Genomic DNA, 23,066 nt, shown 5'->3' on the forward strand with positions numbered 1-23,066 from the left:
ATAGTAAATAAAAACGCAAGTTTGAAAATTGTCAGTGTTCCTTTTTAACGGTGCTCCATCAACACAAGTAATAAATAGTTTTATCAATTTCATACTTGAATGTTGCCAAGGAGAGAAACTGTGTCGGCTAGCCAAAAAACATTTACTTAGTTTTAGGATAAATGAGATCAATATTAATTTGAAGGTATATGTATACTCAAAATCTTGCTCTGTCAGTTTTACTGCTGAAACATATAGAGAGAAATACCACACCCAAAAAACATCTTTACAAATGTATACGTTGACATAGTTTGTATTTAATACAGTATAGCTTGATTCAATACTCAAACAAATGATAAAGTAATAGGTTATAATAGAAATTAAATTTAATGTAGATAACTGTATATCCTGGGTAATCATATGAAAACAGTTGAATATAATAGAAAAATAAAAATAGGGCACATTTTGCGTCCGTCATTGAAAAGAAAAATCATTCTAAAATCAGAGTGCATGAGGATGGCAGACTTAAAAATGTTTCACTACAAGCAAATTCAATATGAATTCTGTAGCAAAGAACGTTTTTTTTTTCACCCGGCAACAACATAATGCAACGTATAACACACAGACACATTTTTGTACATGTACTATGATAATGGCAAGATATTAGGACCAGATGAAAGCACTGATTACAACCACAGTCTGTAGAACTTATAGTAACACAATAATAATAATAATTATGAGAATAAACTTCAGACAAAATTTCTGACTCTAGTGCCCAAAAAGGACTCTAGGGTATAGGCACAGCTATTCTAGCATTCCTTTCTGGGTTCCCTGTAAAATCTTCTTGATTTGTCCCAATAGAGCTCTATGCAAATGTTTATACAAGTCCAAAATGTCACTTAAGGTTTTATAATTCAGCATTACTAAATTTAATAATCAAGTTATCCCAACATCACATGCAGACCTACAGATTTAAGTTCTGCGTTGTCTGATCCCAATGATGACTTATCTCAGAGCACATTGGGAATAGTTATTCAAAAGTGCTAAGACAAGATTTGTGTCAAAAAGAAGAAAGAAAAGTATTGCACTACTCATGAGGTCTTAACTGATGACTTACACAGATGTGCACTTATTGGCATGGTCACTGCAGACTGCTCTAAATGCGTATGTGTGTGCGCGCTAAGCGATAACTTTCCCACAATCACTAAAGCATGATGGCTCTGCTAGTGAGAAAAGGCGGCCATATAGACACTGGTCACTGTACTGCAAGTCAGGCAATCTTAATATTTAGGTGAGATGAAAGGTCAGGCTTTCAGTGGGTAAATTTGGAAAAACAAAAACCTAGAGGAATTCACACGACAGTAATTTAATTAAAGCGCACAGAGGGGCTTAACGGCCATCTAGAAGTTTACAATCTGGTCATTTGGGATGTGCTTCACCCCCGTTTCACTGCGTGACACTCCTGAGACTGGCTCGTACCATCTATGTGACATATACCATGTGCTAAAAATGCAATAACCAATATTTGCTGGACACAGGAAGTGTACTCCTGTGTCCTGAGGTGAACTGTTATCTAAAAAAAAAAAAGAAAAAAACGTATTGTTATCTGACAGTGGAAATCAAGCTTCCTATTAGGAATATAAAATGGTGTACTTAGTTAAAGGATCATTTCACCCCAAAATAAAAAAAGGGTCTTTAATTTACATCTTGCCCATGTCAATTAAAAGTCCTATGAATACATTTGTACATAAAAAAAGCATGAAAGTTATTAACCTTTGTTGTTCCATCTTTAGCTCTTTTCAAAATTATTAAATTGAGTTTGGTGCTTACTTCATGCATCTGACCAAGACACTTCTGTCTGTGTACATTAATTATGCCTCTGCGGCATTCATTTGGCTACAAAAAACTTTTTCAACAGCCATTTTTTGGCACACAATGGCTATGTTAATGTTAACACAATGTTAACTTAAGCATTTAAGGAACTAAAAAATCCCTATTTTGCAGTCAAACCAACTTTGGTGGAGTTTCAACTGATATGCGATGAGTGAATAATGATATAAGTTTTATTTTGGGGTGAATCCTTTTTAAAAAGGTCCCCTGAACCACCAGTTTAAAAGTTGCAAATAAATATAAAAATATTTTACAAAAAATCGTCCACTTCACCCAATGTGCCTGACCAGACCCCAAAACTACACAACACAGGAGCAGTTTGTTCACGCTACCACGTATTGTCTGAGATATGTTGGGCATAAACAAAATGTCACATTGTTGGAAGAGAGAATGTTATCACTACTGAAACATAATGTCAACACTGAAGCCTTTTTTTGTCACTGTCTTGTTTTAGTCTTGCTTGTCAAAAGGATGGCCTACTTTAAAAAGACAGCTTCTGTGAGGAAGATAACTTTCCTGGGCTCACAATTTGGTCACACAACACAGCTTGGGGTTAACAGACTGACTGCGGAAATCTCAGGGCTCATGGATTAATTTGGTAAAGTCATGGCTGAAGCTCACTGATTGGCTGGGAGCAGGCCCTGCCTTTGGGCGTGCTCCAAAATGGCATTGTAGCAGAAGTAGTACTGGTCCGGGGTTTGAATGCTGAAGGCCCTCTGTGTTCTCATGCGTCGCACTGTCTGGCATACATTTAGTGAGCCTACGTCCTGTAACTGGGACAGACAGATGTCCAGGGCACAGAAGGTACCTGCAAACAACGGGTCCTCGTTAGTAGCAACACTTTTTAAGAAAGGACAATAAAGCACTGTTAATGTCTTTAAAAAAAAAAAACTGGGCAAATAAAGTTTTGTGTTGAAACTTGGTCTAAACTTTCACATCTCATCCACTGTGTTACCCATATTACTTAAGCCTTGAAGCTCATAATATAAAATTTCACAATTGGGTGTCTAACCTTTTTTCAGTTCTGGAAATATGTATGTTTAGCAAAATAAATATTTAATGAAGACAATGACAAATGGCGGATGGTAACAGGAGTTGTAAAAAAAAGTCAGAAGTCAAGTTTTTATTTTGGGGAAAAAAAATACTATCTCTGGGTCTCACCTGTTCTCCCAATCCCTGCACTGCAGTGGACTACCATTGGGGGTCCCTGTGGGTGGCCTGCCCATTGAAGTCCCAAAGCTTTCACCATTGTCCTCTGTTGTCTCTTTACAGCTCCCAGGAAGTCAATGAGAGTCACTGCTGAGGTGGGAACGCCATAGTCCGGCCAGCTGAGGTACTGGAAATGACTCACTTGTCTCTGTTCACATGTCTGAATGGGTAAAAATTATTATTAGGGGTACGCTTGTTGTACATCACACTCTTGAAATATAAATGAATTTCGATCTTTGGGAAATATGCTTACTTGCTTTCTCGCCAAGAATGCAAGAGAAAATCAATACCACTCTCATGTCTGTACGCTTTATATAAAGATGGAGCCAGCATGTGTTTAGCTTAGCATAAAGTAAAGACTAGAAACAATCTTGGCTCCGTGCAAAGTTAAAAAAGCACCTACTGGCACCTCTAAATTTGACCTCTAATAAGACTTTGTTTGTGCCTGGGCTACATTGCTTTTCCTGCTTCCATCTGCCCCAAAGAGGGAAATAGGGATCTCACTATAGCAATTTGTTGGCCAAAACCTGGAAAAATTGAAAAGTATCTTTGACTCTACAATGCATGTTTGCAATTAGTATGCTTTTTGTTGTTTGTTGACAAACTGAATACTGTTGCTACATGAAAAACCTCCCTGGTGTGGTCTCTCCCTTTGCATGCATGTTCTCAGTGTTCCATGGCTTTACCTCAGTGTTGTGCAGTTCGAGGGTGGTGTGGTTGTAGTGGGTGTGGTTGTCCACCCTTTGGTTAACCACTGCCATGTGGCCATAGACCTCCTGTCCCCCTTCCTCCAGAGGCCAATACTGTCCACACTTCCTCCGACTGCCCTCGTCTGTCCTGCAGCACAGAGACAGGACATACTGTGTTAAATACATTTAAATACCACTTTTAATTCAGACTAACCTTAAAGAGGAAAAACACACTTTTTTTTATGACTCAACAAGTATGAATCATATTTGACTACTAAATTACCTGGTTGTCATGACGATAACAAGCACGTTTTGCTCCCAGACCATTCTCCAGAAATCACTATAGGTCTTTTCCAGTGGTCCTATACAAGTACAACAGGAGATTCAAAGCACATTAAATGGCTCCAGTTCAGTCAGTGGTCAGTGTACTGGTGCATGTCCATTTGATTGCATGACAAAGCAGTTTAATAAGCTACTGTACACTTATACCAAAACACTAATAAAGACATCTACTTTTGGACATGGTGAAAATAAACTTTACAACTTTCCCCTTTCTCTGCTGTTAACTTACTGCTTTTTCATTGATTATTTTGTCTGGCATTTTAGGCCTTTATTGGATAGGACAGCTACGACATGAAAGGGAAGAGAGAGAGTGAATAACATGCAGAAAAGGACCACAGGTTGGAAGCGAACCCACAGCTACTGCGTCAAGGACTGAGCCTCTGCATATAGGCGTCTGTTCCACCAGGTGAGCTTACCAGGCACCCAACTGTTCATTTACTGCTGACAATTCTGCAATCACACCTGAAAGTGCATTGTTGTTTGCAAATTCCTATTGAGCTTATTAGCACTTCACACAAAAAACAAAACATCCTGTCTATTTGACCTCCTGCCAAGCATACCCACAGTTATGTTGTACAAAATCATTTCAGAACACATTCTCTCTCACACATTTTTTTGGATTAATGTGATTTTTTGTTTTATTAATTATTTTCTTGTATGTTTGTAACCATCTATGTACACACACACACACACACACACACACACACACACACACGTGTTTAAGTATCTTTAAATACTTTATTAAATAAGAATATGACAGTTGTCATACCTTGAGTACCAATGTATGCATTCCTCTGTTTGTAGCCGTCCATGAAGCTCGCATTTATGTAGTCTGATCTCTGTGGGAACCAAATTGGAAGATTATCATGTCAGTTCAAGAAAACACTAAAAATGGAATTGTTTCATGACCTGAATGAGACTGTAGAGCTCAGTTGTCTATTTGGGCTGAATGGAGTATTTAGTAAACACAGCAGAATGAAGAAATCCTCTGCTTACACTTTCTGGAAAAAATACCAGCTAGCCTGTACATCAGAATACTGGCAATGTGGCTGCCTTCAAAATGTTGAAGCTTAGCACATTTCTTGACAGCTGTGAGTAATCTTTAATGAGAATGGCAGTCTTTTCTTTTCAAATGAATGACAGCTGTAATGTACAGATTACAAAAACAAAAAAACCACCAACCTCGTTCCTTCTGGCTTTCAAACGAACTCTTGTTTGATCAAGGCACAACACGTCTCCATAGCGGTTCCTCTCCTGATTGTAAGCTGATCTGTAAACAGATAAAATCAACATGTACTAGCGACAATACTACTGTAGCCAGCTTGCTAGTCGGATTGATTATTGTATACAGCCAACGTGACAAAGATAAAATCCTCTCATTTTAGAATTTGAAACCATCAAAATTGTCTTTTTTGCCTGAAAATTAACTAGTTGCAGATTAGTTTTCTTTTAAAATTGACTAATCAATTATTTGTTTCAGCTGTAACAAAACTGATTATCATTCCTTGTTTTGAGTAATGATCCCTTTTTTGTAATTAAACACTAATACTCCAACTGCGATCCCTGAAGTCTGAAGCAGGTATGTATGTCTGCTGCTGTAAACTCACTGTGCACAATGGAAGGTTCCAGGCGGCGGTTCTTTGCGGAGCTCCTCATACTCTTGATGGATGCCTGAGCGCTGAAGCTTCCCGAGGTGCGTCAGCAGCTCCTGTGGGCGCATGGACTCGGGTCCGGGGACGTGAATGGAAGAGTCTTCCATAGGGATGCCCACCAGCTCGTCCACTGGGTCTACCCGTCCGTTCTGGCCCACTAGTAGCTGCTGGTTCCAGCTGTATGACTCCAGAGGCAGCAGACCGCCGAGGTGCTGGGGGAGACAGTCTCTGGGGAGGTGTTGACGCAGCTCCGCCATTTTCACCATCTGAACCTGGAGTTAGAAGCAAAGGGGATAGACAGATGTGATTCACCTTTGGTGGAGGGTGAAATTGCTGACGAATAGTATTCAGTATTCTTTGTGTTTTTCCCTTTTTAATGTATGAATAATCCTAAAACAATTTACAGTAGACCATCAAGCGACTAAAAATCCATACTAATTCTTCAGGGACCGTGGCAGGCTGATGGTGATTCAAGAATTAACATCCCAGGGATATAGGAGCCAGCAGGGTGGATACATGGTTAGAGAGAACCACGAAATCAAATGACCACTTGCAACTATCAATGACACTGAATTCCCTGTTCATTCAATATGTGCTGCTCCAAATAATCTTTACAGAATTTTTCAAAACTCTTCAATCAGTATCATTGTAAACATGCAGCAAGTATTAGTAGATTAGCTCCTCCGTTTACCCTCTCCCTAAGTTTCTCCTTGAGAAGCAGGCTGAGCAGATTGTACGGCACTCGAAACCACACAGGGGCCCCAACAATCAGCACCTTCTTCAGCCTGGCAGGGAACGCCCCCTGGTGGAGAGAAACCGCACAACAAATTACAAGGTATAGCCGATTCAGAAGGATGTCTTTCATTCTTCTTTGAAAGTCATGATTTAGACTATCTTGTGCTATTTTGTTGGTTCTGAAATAAAAGTAGTTTATCCTCAAAACACAACTTTGACAGAGCAATCACAGAAGCTCACCCTCTTTCCGTTATCTTTCACTTTATATTGTGGTTCTTCTGAATTTGATGAGCACAACTCGACTACTAAAGTCAATTTTTTAAATCAGTATAAGGGCACAAAATGCATGCTGATGGGTTATTTTCTCCTTAAAGCACAAATCACTGAGTGGTGCCTATTGTGTACCTGCAAGTATGCCTACATCTTACACAGCCATGTTGTATGGATTGACTTATTGTTATGCTTGTTAACCCAGTCAGTGAGCCATTCATCTTGCCCTTTGGACCGGCTCTAAATTATGTGAAGAAAATAACCCTGCTTTAATCAATCTGCTTCTTTACAGAATGGAAGATACAACTTTACAGTTATGTATTAACCTGACCCTGGGAAGGAGTGAATTATTTGTAACAATAGCAGATAATTCTACCTACCTCCTTTCAATATAAATCATGTAGTAGTGTTTACAATAAGTAAGTTTACATCTAATCCTGTGAATATTACACTATTTCTCAAGATCATGCATTTCATTTTCTCAGATGTCTGTTTGGCAATTACGGTACACAAATAACATTATTTGTATGTGGATATGTAAAATTCAGCACTGTAAGGCCAACCTTGAGAAGGTTGAGGATCTTTTTGCTCAGGTCCAGCTCAAAGTTTGTGTAGTTGGAGCCCGCCATGTCATAGATAAACACCAAGCCATTCCTCTGGGTCTCAAAGCTGTGGGTAAACAGACATTAATTCTTCTGTTTATGTTTTAGACATCCTAACCAAACAGGTCAGGTAACAACTAACTTATGCTGGCAAAAGTTTTTTTTCCTTCCAACTCAGGGAACAGACAGCCTACTGACATAACACTTACAACTTCAAATACAGTATGGATACCATGGAAGACGGTGAAAGCTGTCTTTTATTAATCAAATTAAAAGCCATATTTGGTATTACATGTTCAGGATTTCCTCAAAGAAAACCAACCCACTAGGAAATAAATTGGGCAATATATTGAATGTATCTGCACCACATTCCAATGCTAAAGCAGGGCATAATATTCTAGGGAGAAATGGATGCCCAGTATTTATCAGATAACATTTCACTAATAATTTCAAATAAAGATCTAGCTATTGTATTACAACTTATTTTATATTCATGTTATCTACCTAAAACCCACAGTCCTCACCTCTCCACAGCCCGATCCAGGAGGTAGAAGAGGGCCTGAAGCACCACATGGTTGCCCGTCTTGTTTGGGTGATGAAGTTTGGCCGTGTACAAGGCAATGGAGGCCCCCGAAGGATCCCGCACACTCTGGAATACACAAAAAAGGTGAAAAGGTTATAGCAGCATTCAACCTAGTGTGATAAAATTGACCCTGTGGTACTGCCAACTCAAACTGCACTGAACTGTTGACATTAATAGCATTCATATTCAGTTTTCTTTGCTTTTTCCTCCATCTCCAAAACTGTGATTGAAATTCTTATTAGATTTACAAATTACGATGTCTGAAGAAAATGTTTCCAGTGGATTGACGGATGTATTTTTCATAGAAATCATGTGGTACTTTTAGCCACTTGTAGGAGTTAACCGGGCCTGGTTTTAAGTGGAAGCCAAATGGAAGCTCTGCAAAAATGAAGAATGAACAATGACCACAGGGGGGCACTTAAGTTCAAATGCTGGTTACTGGCAGCCAGCCACAAAAAGGGCTGTCAACAATTCAACAGGAGGTACAATTCTTGTCAATATTGACAGCTCTTTTTAATTCTTGAGGAGGGAAACAGGACAACCTAATCAGTATTAAGGCTGCTGGTGGCAAGAAAACTTGATTCTTCTCTTGAATGTAGCCGCTGTCCAAAGACACTTCAGAACCGTCCTTTGTAAGCAAATATGCCTGTGTTGTTGGGCATGGGCTGCTAAAAATACCTCAGGCAGGATATGAAGCCTGCTGCTGAGGCTGGAGACCTCAGACGTCAGACAAAAGGATGTACAGCATCAATGCCACTGACACGTCAACGGGGGAGAGAGAAGGGAAATGCAAGAGAGTGGGAGTGTGTGTTTACTGGAAGGGGGGCATCTTTTATGGTTGTGATTTGGCTGACAAAAGGCTCAATTTATCTGGCACAGGAAATCCAACTGGCACGTCAATCAACAACTTGCACCCGTAAAAGACAAGAATTCGTACCTTAGGCCTTAATCTTGTTAATGAAAAGTGAGCTGGGATCCTTTGAAATGTAAGTTATTGATTGACTCCCAAGCTGCATTTTGGACAAGTCAAAAAGAACCAACATTTCTGAAAGTTAACACATGGAAGAGGAAAAACATCAACAACAATAACCCAACAATCTTAAAGTGTTGAATAGGAATTCTTTTTGTTAGCCAGAGTAATTCAGGACAGAACTGAAGAATGTTTAACTGTTACAGATTTGCGATTAATGTGATAAGGAACAGCTGAATTTGAACTTTTAAGGGTACGGCTGGTTTTATTCTGTATTGTTCTTGTCAACAAATCGTAGTTTTAAAAGAAAGGCTAAATAATTTCCTAAAAGAGCTGGGAAATAGCTTTTTTAGCAAACAGTCAACTACTCTAAACAGTATAAGTAAATAGATCTTTTATTCTGGACTTTTTCCAGCTGCATAGTAATGCAGATTTGGTGCTCTAGTAAGCAAACGTGACATCAACACATTGTATGTGTGATCAAACAAAATCAAACTACAGTTCCCATTCATCAAAATAATGAAACATGCAACAATCTGTCTCATTGGTTGGACAACTGTGGAGGTCTTTGGGATAGAGAATTAAGCTAATTCAGGACTGGGGGACACACGGACACACACACTTTCCAAAAGGATCAAGTCAATGTTGATTTTTGTCTTTACTTTATTTGTTTATAATAAATTAATTATAGAATGTTGCCTGCCTTATCCTTAAATTGCTCTGTTATATGATATTAGACTGAGCTTTTCCATGTAAGGGATACCAAATGTAGAAGAGATTAATAGCACACTCTTACCAACACAGTGAACTTTCCACTGAGCAGCTCCGAGCGCAGAGGTTCTTCCTGAGGCTGAAGTCTGACGATTCCTTCTTTTAGACGCGTTTCCTGAAGAAAACAGATCACAGCAGGTGAAGTCAGGCTGTGGAGTAACTATAACAGGCCGTCACTTTGAGGTAAATTCCTCTCTGTGAACAATAGAGAATTACCCGCCGGACTTTTCCTGCCAGGAGGATCCCTCTCTGCAAAGTTTCCATTCTTTTTTTCCTTTTTCTTGAGTGGGAGTTTCTTGAACAACTTGAAAGAGCCAAGCATGGGAGGTGTCATTTACATTTACAGTTGTTTAACCTTTTGAAATAATGTGGGCCCTTAACTGTGGTTTTAAGGGGGTGTACAAATAAACTTTGCTAGTGATAAATAAAAGGACAAACCTTGCCTAGCTGGAGGAAAAGTCATCAAACCCAAAATAGTTTCCCCATAATTTCAGTTACAGCAATTTAGGCTTTTCCATTTGATTGAGAAGACCTGACAGAAACTGACTCTATTGATGTCGTGCTGCTGCTTTTTTATTCCTTGTTCTTTTAAGATTTTTCCCCCCCATCAAACATATTATTGGTAACAGGGACAAATACAAAAGACAGACTAAACATGTACATACTGTATATAAGCAGGGTGGCCATATTCCAAGTAATTTCATATCAAAGGTCTGCAAACAGACCTAAAGCCTCACTCTATGACATGGACCTGACAACTGAGACTTGAGAATGTCTAGAGAACGGTTGATGGCACTGAAACAAAGTTAAAAAGGACCTGGGACCAAGGAAATCCACCTAACAACACCTCTAAAGTTCCCTAATACACATGTTACACCTTGTTTTAGGATATACTGTTTATACAAAAACCAAAGTGTATAAATTACACACTTCATTAAAATACAGCTACAGTCTTAGCTGAAACCACGCACTCAGCAGTTACAACAGATAATACTATATACAAAACACTGATGTTTCCTGCCAGGCCCGACTCGCACGACCAACCACCTTAGTTTTAATGCCAGCTTGGCCCGTTTTGTACATCCCCCAGGACCAAACAAACACTTCACTGGAAACTTTCTCCATTAGTTTATTCGGACAAAGTACTTGTCCCCGGCCTCTGTCCCGGTGCCGACGCAGCCTTAAACCGAGTTAAATTAACTGTGGCGTGGCAGGGGAGACAAAATCCTTCTCAAGTCACAGTCAGGGCATTCATACACGAATCGAGTTTATGCAGGCCAACTATTTATTGCAGAAATAAAAACCCACCTTGGTGTTTGAAGCAACATTACTTAAAATGTAGTATGTGGAATCCTGCCCTGTCCCGAAGCAATTCAGGCCATTAAAGTCTGTGTGAGACGTCTAGGAACTTTCAGTTGGCTGCAGTGGATAAACGATGAACCTTAATTACTTTTAATAATTTTTTGGGCTTTTCCACCTTTCATTTTTGACAAGAAAGCTGTGAAAAAGGGGAGAGAGCGGGGGAGGACATGCAGGAAATCATCACAGGTCAGGTTCGAACCATGGACCTCTGTGTCAAGGAATAAACCTCTCAGTACATGTGCACCTGCTCTACCACCAAGCCAACCCGGCCACGTTCAGAATGAGATTTACAGCAGTCGAGACCATTTAGGGACAAAATTAGACATTTTCCTCTACTTCCTGGTAGTTATTACCTGGCTCAGAGGAGAAGGCCTTGATTATGTTATTATCTAGATGTTATTTTCAGATCATAAAGTAAATGAGACCTGCAGTCTGACCCTCAGGCGCTGCCCTAGAGGTTTCATTTTGATCATAATTTTCCAGTTTGAAGGAAATAATACCACCAAGGTCACCAACGGCTATTTCAGGAATATGTAGTGAACAGACATTTTCCCTGCTACGCTGTGGCTGTTGAGAGGCTGATGGCCTCTTAACGTCCTTATAGCAGACACTTATAGATATACAGCCAGCTGCTATAGATACTCCCACACACATTTTAAACTTGGTCCAGTTTCAGTTTACTGTTCTCCCCAGGGAAGTGGTTAAGAGCATAGCAAACAAACAGGAAACAAAAAGGAGCTCAGAAATGTCTAATAGAGAGGAATGGCTGCTGTGCACCTATAAACACTTTAAAAAATGACCCAAAAATAAATGACCTAACGTACAGAGAAACGACGTTCCAACACTTTTAAATTGGATTATCATGCAAGCATTAGACATTTTATATATTAATATCTATCATTGTGTTTAATATTGTCTTGCATGCAGGCCCAACTCCCCCCTTCCCTGTCAAACTTTATGTTCCTCCTTACATATCTAACCTCATCACTAATAAGCCCAGCTGTACCAGCCAGTGAGCTTTTCTGATGACAATGCAATACATATTTCCCGATAAGCTCAAACCTCTCTGGGAAGCTGAATAAGCCTGCATGCTTCTTCAAATATCCGCCTGCTGTATAATGCTGTGTGTGTGTGTGTGTGTGTCTGTGTGTGTGTAAGAGGTTCTGAAGACATTTGGTAAATGAAATTAGCCTTGTGTTGCTGGGCTGTGGGTGTGGTAAAGATGCTCTACAACATGACCTTCACCTTTATACCTCTGGACCAACTTGTATCTTTGTTTTGTTAGACTTCTATTCTTTGTATAAAAAAGCAATACATTTCCATGTTGACCTGATTTTATTCATTTGCAAGTTTTTCTTTCCTTATCTGAAATAATCACAAAAGGTAGTAAACTGCAGTTAGGTGTCAGACGCAACTTGACCCACTTTGCAGTTGTGTTCTAATCGTCCAGACAAGCAGTTATTATAATACAAATGGTTTTGTGGAAAGAACGGAAATACTATTCAGTATAATGAGATAATTGTTCCAATGTGGGTGTAGATTCTTTTGATAACAAAACAAAAAAATGTTGACTGATGAGATATATACGTTTCTAAATTTAGGTTACAGAAAACTGGAAACTATGTTTTCACCAAAACAACAGAATTCAACAGTTGTTGAATGCTTTGACTTGAGTCAAAGCATTGAAAACTATTTCTCCGTGACATTTGCCTCTTCTGGCTCTGTTATAGCTTTCCAATTGGCCAAAAAGGTAAAAGCAAGCAACTTTGGGCTTTTGTTAACTTTGTTTGAACCTGTTGAGAGAAGCCATAGCTCATTTCATGCACATCACTGTCACCGGAACTCTAATACTTGAAAGTAGGGCTGGGCAATATGGACAAAATCAGGTGACACTATTCTTGACCAAATACTTCGATCGATGTAGCGGCAATATTGTAGTGTTGACAACTGATGCTTTGACAAAATATCTTCACGCTTAGATTTAAAATAAATAATCTTTAGTAATGTGACTATAATGACTAAGTGTGGAAAAGGAAAATAATAGAATAGCTAGAACAGTCTGGTAAGTTCTTAAAAACAAAACAAAAAACACAAATTTACTGTAATGCAGCCTTTTAAACCAGGAAAAGACAACACTTATGTCATATCACAATATTACAATATCCCAAATTGAAGACGATATCTATTCTCATATCACAATATCGATATAATATCCATATATTGCCCCGCCCTACTTGAAAGTACAACCAAAAATGTGTTGGCAACATCAGGTATATATCCGAGACTAAACACACTGGACTCGTTTGCCAATTTCAGAGGCATGAAAACTTAAATTGAAATTGGTAAATTCACATTGAAAAAATCTTAAGAGTAGACTAAAGCTTGATATTACCAACATTTTGTGACCTGATGTAAAGTTCATAGGGGTTTATAAAAGAGATAGTGTGAACTTCCCACTTAGTTAGCTAATTAAGTGCTGACATTAAACATTAAATTTCAGTAGCAAAACCCAACACTAAGTGTCTAATGGATTATATTTAGATGGACAAGTTGTATCCTGTTTAAGAAAGGAGGACTTCCCATATGGCTACCAGAGGGTGCTACGTCACCACTGCTCTGCTCTTCTGTATGCATGAGCGGCTGCAAGTTAGTTTGAATCTAAAGGATTCTCTGGTCCCTTCTTACCCTGTAGCTGTGGAATAGCTCGATGGCTCGGAGGACGTCAAACTTTCGAGCCATGAGGAACTTGACGGCCAATTCCCTGGACAGCGGTGACACTCCATGCTGACTGGTCCACTTGTTGATTTCCTCCAGAAACTGCCTGGTAGCCTGGAACAGACACAGATGTAGTCACAAACATAATTCATAAATCGAAAGGTCAAAAAGAAAGGAAGTGGAACTGGCCTTTAAACTTGATACATCCTCACAGGAAATGCTATCTACAGCCTGGCAGAATATTTGACACAATTTTAAGGCCTGGTAAGACGTTTATGATAACGCTTCATATGCTGTTGAACAGTCTGCTTACTGAGTACGTTTACAGACTGTATCTACACAGGGAGTTACAAAATTAAATGTGTGAACTGTAATTTGTGCAGCCAACCTAAATGATTTGTTGTAAACAAGTTATTCCTCAGTTTTGCTGGTTCATCTCATGTGTTAACCATAGCTATCATGGGGAAGGTTTTGGCACTTTGTAAAAAAGCCATGAAGGAACCCCCAAAAAAAGATGAAAAAAAGTCCACGGTTGAGCTAAAAAGAACAAGTAAAACTGAGGAGTCCCACATGTAAATGGAAATATGTAGACAAACAGGGAATTTTGTTAAGTAAAAAAAAAGATCTTCCAGTTCAGATTGAATGTTCATAGTTTTTATAAAAGGGAGTGCAAAAGAGAAGAAGAAGCTGGAATCTTGCTGAACCTCACATGAAGCTGCAATAGTGACAGGGGAACATAAATATTGTTTTAATTTAATAGTACATGGCAGTAGAGCCAGTCATGAGTAGTTGTTAAGTGCTGAGATCTCAACAAATACAAGTAGTTCTTCATTGATAACAAATGTTTGGTGAAGGGATGACACTAATGGCAATGAAATTAAAAGGGTTTTATGGTGTTATTTCTTCTCCAGGAAGAAGATGATTTATTGACCAGTAAACTTGATGACAGTAAAGCTCGCACATGTGCATCTAACATGTTTTAGGATGTAGATGCAAATTTGTTTTGTGTGAAATCTGGCTGCAGCCACAAGAAAGAACACTGTAAGAGCAAAGCGGAAAAGAGCTTAAAAATTGCTACATTATGGATTACTGGTGATTATGTGGGATTACTCGGGCTCCCTTATTAAATTAAAAACTTAGTGAGACAACTGAATGTTTGGTCTGCACTATTTAGTTTCATAGTACTTGTTAGTGAGATTTAGATAGATACGTTTTGAAGCTTACATCAGGTATTCACAAAATCAAATAATGTAGTGTTTATTAAACCTACTTTTTGGGCCACTTGGGGCCAGTGGAAACAAAACTGACTGAATTATTTACCTTGTAAGTTGATAATATATCAGTGTTAGCAAACAGCTGCACATCCAGCAGACACTACCATTACTTTGAAAATATAAGTCCAATATTCAATAGCCTTTTAGCTCTTTTTGGGTCTCCACCAACTCACCAAATCTAGCTCTTTAGCCACTAAATGTCATGTTCACCAGCTAGTCACTAACTGTGTCCGTCTGCCATTTAGTGCTGGGAAGGTAGCGTACTGTCGGTTTTATAAAGAGACAGTGAAAACAGCTGCCTGTTGTGGCCCAAAATGTGCTAATGGCACTAAGATAAGATTGTTAGCTCACAAATTGTGCGTTTTTTTTATTTTTATAAATCAATCGTAGACAATTTCCATCATACACTGCACTTGTAATTTGGAAAATGTGTTTACCATAAAGGCTTTCAACCCATCTTACAAATAACTTATGCATTTAGCGAGCAGTATTTCAGGGCCTTCCTGTCCTCCCCTCTGCTCTACTCTTATTATACACTCCCTAAGGATCCCACCCCCACCACCCTTAGCACCCGCAGAGTTAGCGAGTCAGCACCCAGTGAATCGTCAAAAGGCAACACAGGAGGCAATGAAAGCTCACACTTTAAACACAGGGTCCCACTTTTCTTGTGAGGCACAGCAGCGGTGGGGCATGCATGGGAGACAGGAAGTCAAATTCTGGGAGTCCACAGCTCTTTAGTAATACAAAACGTTCACTGACGAGCGCTGAGCCTCGAGACAGGATGCCACTGTCTCTCCTCAGGAAAGCCAGTGCTTTCACAGACAGGAGGGCCTGCAGCTTTTGCTCTGTTCAGATGCTTTAACATGCAAGGGATGAGGGATGATTGCACCTGACAGGGCTGAGGTCGTTTCCTATCCGATTCACATAGGGAGGGGTGTTATTCTGTGTCCGGAGCTTTTCAGTAAAGTAGAGAATGGATCTCTGATTATTATCAGAGCGGATTCTGCAATATTGGCATAACATGTTGACAATTAAAACATAAACTGGCTATGTTTCAGACCTCTCAACTATGAGCTACACATTATGAGCCTACAATGACATATGTTACAGGGAAAAGTGGGTGCATTACCAAGAAAGTTCCAAAGAGAAAACTCTACCAATAATTTGTCCTTTTCAGTCTACTTTTTACTATACCATCTTATTTTTAAATTTTGGGAAAGTAGAAACGTTTTTCACCATGTCATGTGACGCGATCTGTCTGTGAACACCAGACTAAAACCAGTCAGAGCATTGACTGGGAAAGGGTCAAAGTCATTGACCAGGAGCCACTGGATGGCCAGAGAAAGATCAAGGAAGGCATCCACATCCCTTGCCAGAAACCATCTTTGAACATGCGTCCGCATGTTATTATACGTTTTTAATGTCCGTCCTGCAGATTAGCCAGCCCCATTCACAGAAGACCAAGAAGTAAAGACACGTTCCACAAAATGCATTGTATAACTTCTATCCCTTGTAATCACATTTTCTTTAGGTCATTGAGTGTACTCACTATGGTTTTTACAATATCTAAGGAGTGTAGTGGGCGTACAATTTGTTGCAATTGATCTGGTCAAAATCATAAAGGAGATGACGACTCTGGGCTTTAGACAAATAACAGTGGCTGACTTTCTGACATATCTTCTGTCTCCTAAAAGTGGGCTGTGTTCAGGTTGCGTCAAGCTAAACTTGGGCAAAAATCAAGTTCTGTCAACTTTGTAAACAAGGCAAATTGAAATAGACTAACCAGGGAAAATACTGTAAAATAATTTACAGCAAAAAATGCTGTATGAGTAATATGAGGTCAACAATACATTAAATCTGGAGCTATTTTAGAAAATCAAGTTGGTGAAATGTTAAGGTTTTATTCTTCTGAAAACGTTTTGGTTTCCATACTTTTATTATTACTTCACAAGATGAATAATCACATTTCTTGGAACTGTCCTTTAACATGAATTCCATCAAATGTGGGCCGCCTGCTCTTTGTTGTTGCACTGTGAAGCGTTAATCCTTCAGGCCAAAGACAACTTCCTGTCAGATTGCTGTCAGGTACAGTACACTCTGGTTTCCAAGATTTCAATGGTCTGACAGCTGCTCTCTCTCTTAGCCTTTTAAGGAGAGCCTGCCAACTCCAGGCAGTGACCCTCTGTTCCTGGAGAAGCCAGTCTTGTTTGGTTTTTCTGCACTAGGGCCATATCCGCCAGAGTGGAATTTGAGGATGAACCAGTTTGTTTTCATGATAGCAAACCAGACTGCATTGGAAGAGTGACCTATTCAATTCCTGAAAGATGCATAAATATTTGCTTGACTTGCTCCAGTTCTGATATGACAAGGTATGTTTTCCACAAAGTTCTAGAAACACTTAATTCTGGCTTAAACTGCCTGAATTAAATTTTTAAACTGACTGAGAAGTTGGTTTAGAGAAGTACAGAAATAGTCTGTATGTAATCACAAGTCTTTATATTTGAATCTTAACTTCTTCCGCTGTCTTCAATTGTCGTTCTCAAATGCTGAATGAAACATTTGAACAATAAACAGCTGACATTATATAATCCAGCTTGCTGTCAGGGGTTGTTCATTGGTGGTGTTGACAATGACTGTCGATAACTAATTGATTAGGTTCACTACGTTAGGAACATGCTGTGCTGCGAGTTAGTGAATGAGTTGGTTCTTTGCCAACCAGCCCTACAAACAAGTCCACGGGTCCAAATAGGTTGGAGACACTGACCCAGAAAACTATGACGTCAGAAAACAATTGCTGCCACAGAGAGACGAGGGCCGTGTCGGAAAACACTTTTATTTACTCATTTATAACTCCCTAGTACATGACAATAGACACTCCAATGTCTGCAGATTGCTTGTTTTGTCTGACCAATAGTACGACACCAAAAGATATTCAGTAACATGTCACAAAATACTACAAAAAAACTGCATTTATTCATATTTGTCTGGAACCAGTGAATTTGTAGCATGTTTGACTAATCGAGTCAGAACTACATGATATATATGCCATATTTCCAACCACCAACACAACTCTATAGACCATCCTGATGGTGCACATTTTTAGTTTTTGATTGAATGTGTCAGTGCCGGGGAAATGATATTGCACATGCTGTCTTACTGGCAGACAAATTGATTTTAAAAATTGTTTTACTTACATCATGATCCATTGTTACGGGAATTTGTCATTAAGGTCTAAGTATTGACAAACTGTCTACGGTATTCACATTCCAGACAGAAAGAGTTATACTGTACATGACTGTATTAATGTCTCAGCAGAAATACACTTTATTGAAGGGTTATGAAAAGTTGTAGGGTGTTACTGCAGTGTCATGATTACACACTGATCAGACAGAACTACTGCATATTCTTTAGTATATATATATATTTTTTTTAAATAGAAAAAAGGATGTATGGCTGCCCTTGACATTGTCTGTCTTAGAATCTATCTGATTACAGATGCAATGCTAATCTATTTACAAATGTTTGACTGCTGGTGCCAAGCAGCTTCGCTTCACCTCAGTGAGAGCAATTTGGCACGAGTCAATACCAAAACAGGAAGTCAATGACGTCACTCTCTCCCTATTCCCCAATTTCTCCACTCCACTGCTTCCTGGGAGTACACACACACACACTTTCTATGAAGCACATGATAGACACACACAAACACACTCTGTAACTCATAAACTCCCCCTTCCCCCGAGTCCTGTAGAAATGCTTTTAACAGCTGCCTTTAGAATGAAGTTCCACACTACACTCGTGTATGCTCCCGAGAGAGCCACAGTGTCTCACACACACAAAACACACACAATCCACCCAAACACCCCCCACAAGGCTGTGGATGTAATGAGGGCGTCCGGTACCCTAGCGGGGGCCCTGGCTCACACAGGAAATGGAGTAGCCAGATCAGGCTTTCTTCTGGCCAGATGATGAGGAGTCAGCGGGAAGAGAAGGCACGCGCATGACCAAAGAAGAAGACTGGAATAACTCCTACAAACATCCAAAACCTAGATATTGCACTGATTATTATTCCTCCATAGTAAGTGTTATTTAAGAGCAAAATGAAAAATGTAAAAAAACAGTGCCTAGTCTATTTGCTCATGTTGGATTTGGACCAGATAGGCCCCTTTAGCTTTGACTGGTCAAATGTAAACTACAAACCAAGATAAATGCCACAATTTACATTCAGTTGCCAGTTTATTAAGTAGGCCTACACCTAACTTAAAAACGTATGCAGTCTGATACAACAGTCATGCAATAAACCCAACCTTCATAAAAGGTTATAATGTTCAGTTTAGTATAAACTGTTTCAGAGAGGTGTTGATTCAACTTTAAGGTTTACCCTCATTGATACATTAGAGACACCTCTCTGTTTTACACAAAGCAAATAAACTGCCTACAAACTGACCATAAAGTTGAATCAACATGAAAAGCTACAACAATTATAGGCTCACTTTGCCAGACCTTCCTCCAAAGCGCGCTGAAGGAGGGTCTGGCAGTACCACACAGCATTCAGGGATAGGAGAAAACGTGCTCTGTTTTTTTTTTTAACCAATCACAATCGTCATGGGTGGTGCTAAACTCCACACTGAGCCGCTGCAAAATAGTCGTGCGAGACAAAACTCAGACTGGACAGATAGTCTAGCTAGCTGGTTCCAGTGACCCTGCAGATATTGTAGGAGCAGCTGACCACAGTCTTCATATATCCACAAAATTCCAACACAATGACAGCAGACATAAACGGAAAATACATGAATTTGCGGAATTTCCTCCAGCGCTGGAGCAATCCCGGAAGTGGAACGCGAAGGATATAGACTACAACAACTATAACCTTCACTAGTGTTCAACGATAAGGGTTGCCCGATGGCTAGTGAATATAACAACCCGCTTTCCCCTTCGGGCTTTGTCGTATCAATGATGTTTTCGTTGTCTTGCGTCGGAGAATGCTTGTTGGATGGTTTACTTTTAATGTGCCTTTGACCAATCAAGAATTGAGTGGGTGCTTGAAGCTTTTGGCGTTTGTTTCAACATCTTTTTAAGCTTTTGATGGATTCAATCTTTTTGACATTTTCTTTTACCTTTGTTTATGGCTATAATACGTATTTTATTTCAACGCTGTTTATAGATGTTTGTTTTTTTAAGTTTGACTATTTGATGATGTCTACGTGTTGTTACACTTTTGACATATTTTCAAAAATTCAAGAATTTTTTTAAAACTGTTTTTTATATTAAAAATATAAAAAACTATATATAAAAGTATAGGGGTATTAAAAACTGAATTTGGGCAAATTGAATTTTTTTTCACTCGCCCATAACATTGAATCCTGCTTCATGAAGGTATGGATTTATTGCAGGACTGTTTTATTAGACTGCATTACTTTAATGTATACTATAAAAGTATAAACCTGCTACTGTGTGTATTAAAGTATACTAATAAATCTTAGTTTAGTTATTTAGATTTAGCTGGAAAGATTCAGATTTTGTTTATTACAAAAGTAAATCAAGCCTTCAGGGCATGAATCCATGAAGCATATTTTTGGTAACCTACATAAACCTAAAGCTGAAATGATCATTCAATTATTGAATCAACAGAAATCAGTTCATCTGCAACAGTTCTAAGAATGAAGTAATAAAGTAAGTCATTTTCAGAAAAGGCCCCCCCCCCAAAAAAAATTCTACTCGTTTACCTAAATAACTTTGGACTGTGAAATCAATCAACACATACAACATAAAGCCAAGTGATGATGACAAAACTGTATAAAATCTATATTAAAATAGGTTTTATTATTTTAGCCACTAAGTTTTTAATATTTATATTCAGGCATGTAACAAAAGGGAAACTTGTCAAAACTGAGGTCACATCTTTTTATGGGGTACATAGCCTATTTAAACGTCTCACATTATAAACTCTTATGGGTTGATAAGAGCAACCAAATTAAAGAAAATGCGTTTCCTATCATTGAAATTGGATTCAAAAGTGAATGTGTGTCAGTTTACCCGGTTTTTCAAAGCCAAATTACCAACATGAGAGTATTTACGAAGTTTCTACTGTCTACATCTTTGAATGAGCCAAATGTTAAACCAGAGAGCGTTTCCAACTCTCTCCCAAACTCGTTCCCGGTGTAATATCACGGTCTGTGCCCGCGAATAACCAACTTTTAAGACCCGGAATGAATAGCCTATTTTACATCTGTGGATGCTAATAAAGGCAAGCTTGGCCTGTTTCGCAACACTTAAGCTTAGCCGCTGGAGAGGAACTGACAGTGATGCAACGTGAGCAATAAAGCGCCAGAAATCGATACATTATTTCCGCTCCGCATTCGAGACCATTTCGCAACAAATTCATTGCGCTCTGCCATCTCCACTCGCTGCGGTGCGCTCGGGGCCAATGTACCTCCAGGTAGGGCCGAGGTTGGAACGTTTAGGACGGCGAAACACAGAAAGCAAGACGTGTAAGCATAACGACTATTAAGGCCTACCTGTTCTTCCTCCGCCGATAAAGTAGCTGCCATGGTCCCCGTCAGTTCTCTGAACACCTTTTACCGAGACCCGTCCTTTTCATGAAGTAGAAGATGACGGAGATGTACTGTGTGTCTCTCCCTCGTGTAAAAACGAGGTTTAGGGGTTGTCCCTCTCGCTCAAAGTTGAAGGCATCTGAATCGCTTCAGTATGAGCTGAATGTTTCTTTTCTCTTGATACTATTTGGCTGCGAGACACGGAGGCCAAGTAGCCTGAATCTGCCACCCAAACTAGATAGAAAACCCGCTGATGTTGTATCAGATTTCACCGAGGAGGAGAAAAAGAGGACAGGGAAGAGGAAATAATACTCGAGCAACTAGACGAAGCTTTGTTTCGGCTCGATAATAACTGGGTTCAGACCATGATCTGCGGCTCAACACAGATCAGAAGGCTGCAGCTGCTCGCTGACTCCTCCATGCCATGAATTGCAAGTTTTTAGCACTGAACGTCGCTTTTATGTTGTGAGGGAGACACGCACACACAGCCCTGAACACTGAGAGCGATTGGAGGCTTTCTTTTGCATGTTGCTCTACCCCCTGGTGGTTAAGACCAGAAAATGACAAAAGCTCACGACCTCCGCCTTCATTCATAAAAATAGGAAAGCAACAGAAAAATCACCATTTTGAGTGTCTGTTTGAAGCTGGAGAAGGCACGAGGAAGAGTCTCAAATATAAGATGCTAACGTCAATGTTATACGCATAAACAAAAATAACGGACCCTTTGTAACGTTACAATAATATTAAGTCCTTCCACTCATGTTCCTGGATAATAATAATGACCGTCACCAGTGACTTACTCCTCGAAATATGTAACATTGAATTAACATTATGTGTAGAGTCTTACATTTAAGGAAACGTCTGAGGCTTACTTGCCAAGATGAGAAGATTGATACATCTCCACAAATATTTGTCCGTTCACGATGACAGTAGTTAAACATTGAGCTAGCTACAGTAGCCTAGCATGAAGACAGAAAACCGCTAACCTAACGTTAGCCTGGCTCTATTCAAAGGCTAATTACATCAACAAGCACTTTTAAAATGTAATATTTAATGTTTTATATGTTGTTTGTTTAATAATGTAATAAACCCGACGTGTAGAACAAGAGTTCGCCATTTATGAGGTTAGCCTAATTATTTGCCGAGAGCAGTAACGTGAACTTCCTGTCAGTTAGCTAGCTAGTCTAACTAAACAATATTTTCCTAGTCACAGATTCTACACTTTTCAACGAGGGAGAATGCCTGGGCATCATGCTCTGAAGAATTTGTTTGTGTGGGGAAAACATATTAGACAAATATATATGTCTTAAAACATGTCAGGAAGGGATCTTTGATATAGCCTTTTGCTCATCGGCCACTGTGGTTTATATTTGAGATTAGGCTATAGCCTACTGTTTTTGTGCACATCTATGCATTAACGTTAAGTCTAAATTAGAAAACCACTCTCCAACCTATTATTGCACATTACTAAT

The 23,066-nt window shown here is 39.3% G+C and overlaps 1 protein-coding gene across 1 annotated transcript; it reads right to left on the bottom strand.

Moving 5' to 3' along the window:
- Positions 1-2,272: 2,272 nt before the first annotated feature.
- ptpn9a (protein tyrosine phosphatase non-receptor type 9a) lies at positions 2,273-21,591 on the bottom strand. Its single transcript, XM_034879504.1, has 13 exons — positions 21,559-21,591; positions 13,740-13,883; positions 9,718-9,807; positions 7,893-8,017; positions 7,330-7,435; positions 6,453-6,563; positions 5,717-6,033; positions 5,292-5,379; positions 4,879-4,948; positions 4,051-4,129; positions 3,765-3,915; positions 3,031-3,238; positions 2,273-2,677 (listed from the first exon to the last, which is right to left on the bottom strand). The coding sequence occupies exons 1-13, from the start codon at positions 21,589-21,591 to the stop codon at positions 2,487-2,489; spliced, it is 1,713 nt and encodes a 570-aa protein (XP_034735395.1). The 3' UTR covers positions 2,273-2,486.
- Between the last annotated feature and the right edge of the window lie 1,475 nt (positions 21,592-23,066).

The sequence above is a fragment of the Etheostoma cragini genome, chromosome 8 (assembly GCF_013103735.1).
Source record: "Etheostoma cragini isolate CJK2018 chromosome 8, CSU_Ecrag_1.0, whole genome shotgun sequence".
Classification (NCBI taxonomy): Eukaryota; Metazoa; Chordata; class Actinopteri; order Perciformes; family Percidae; genus Etheostoma; species Etheostoma cragini.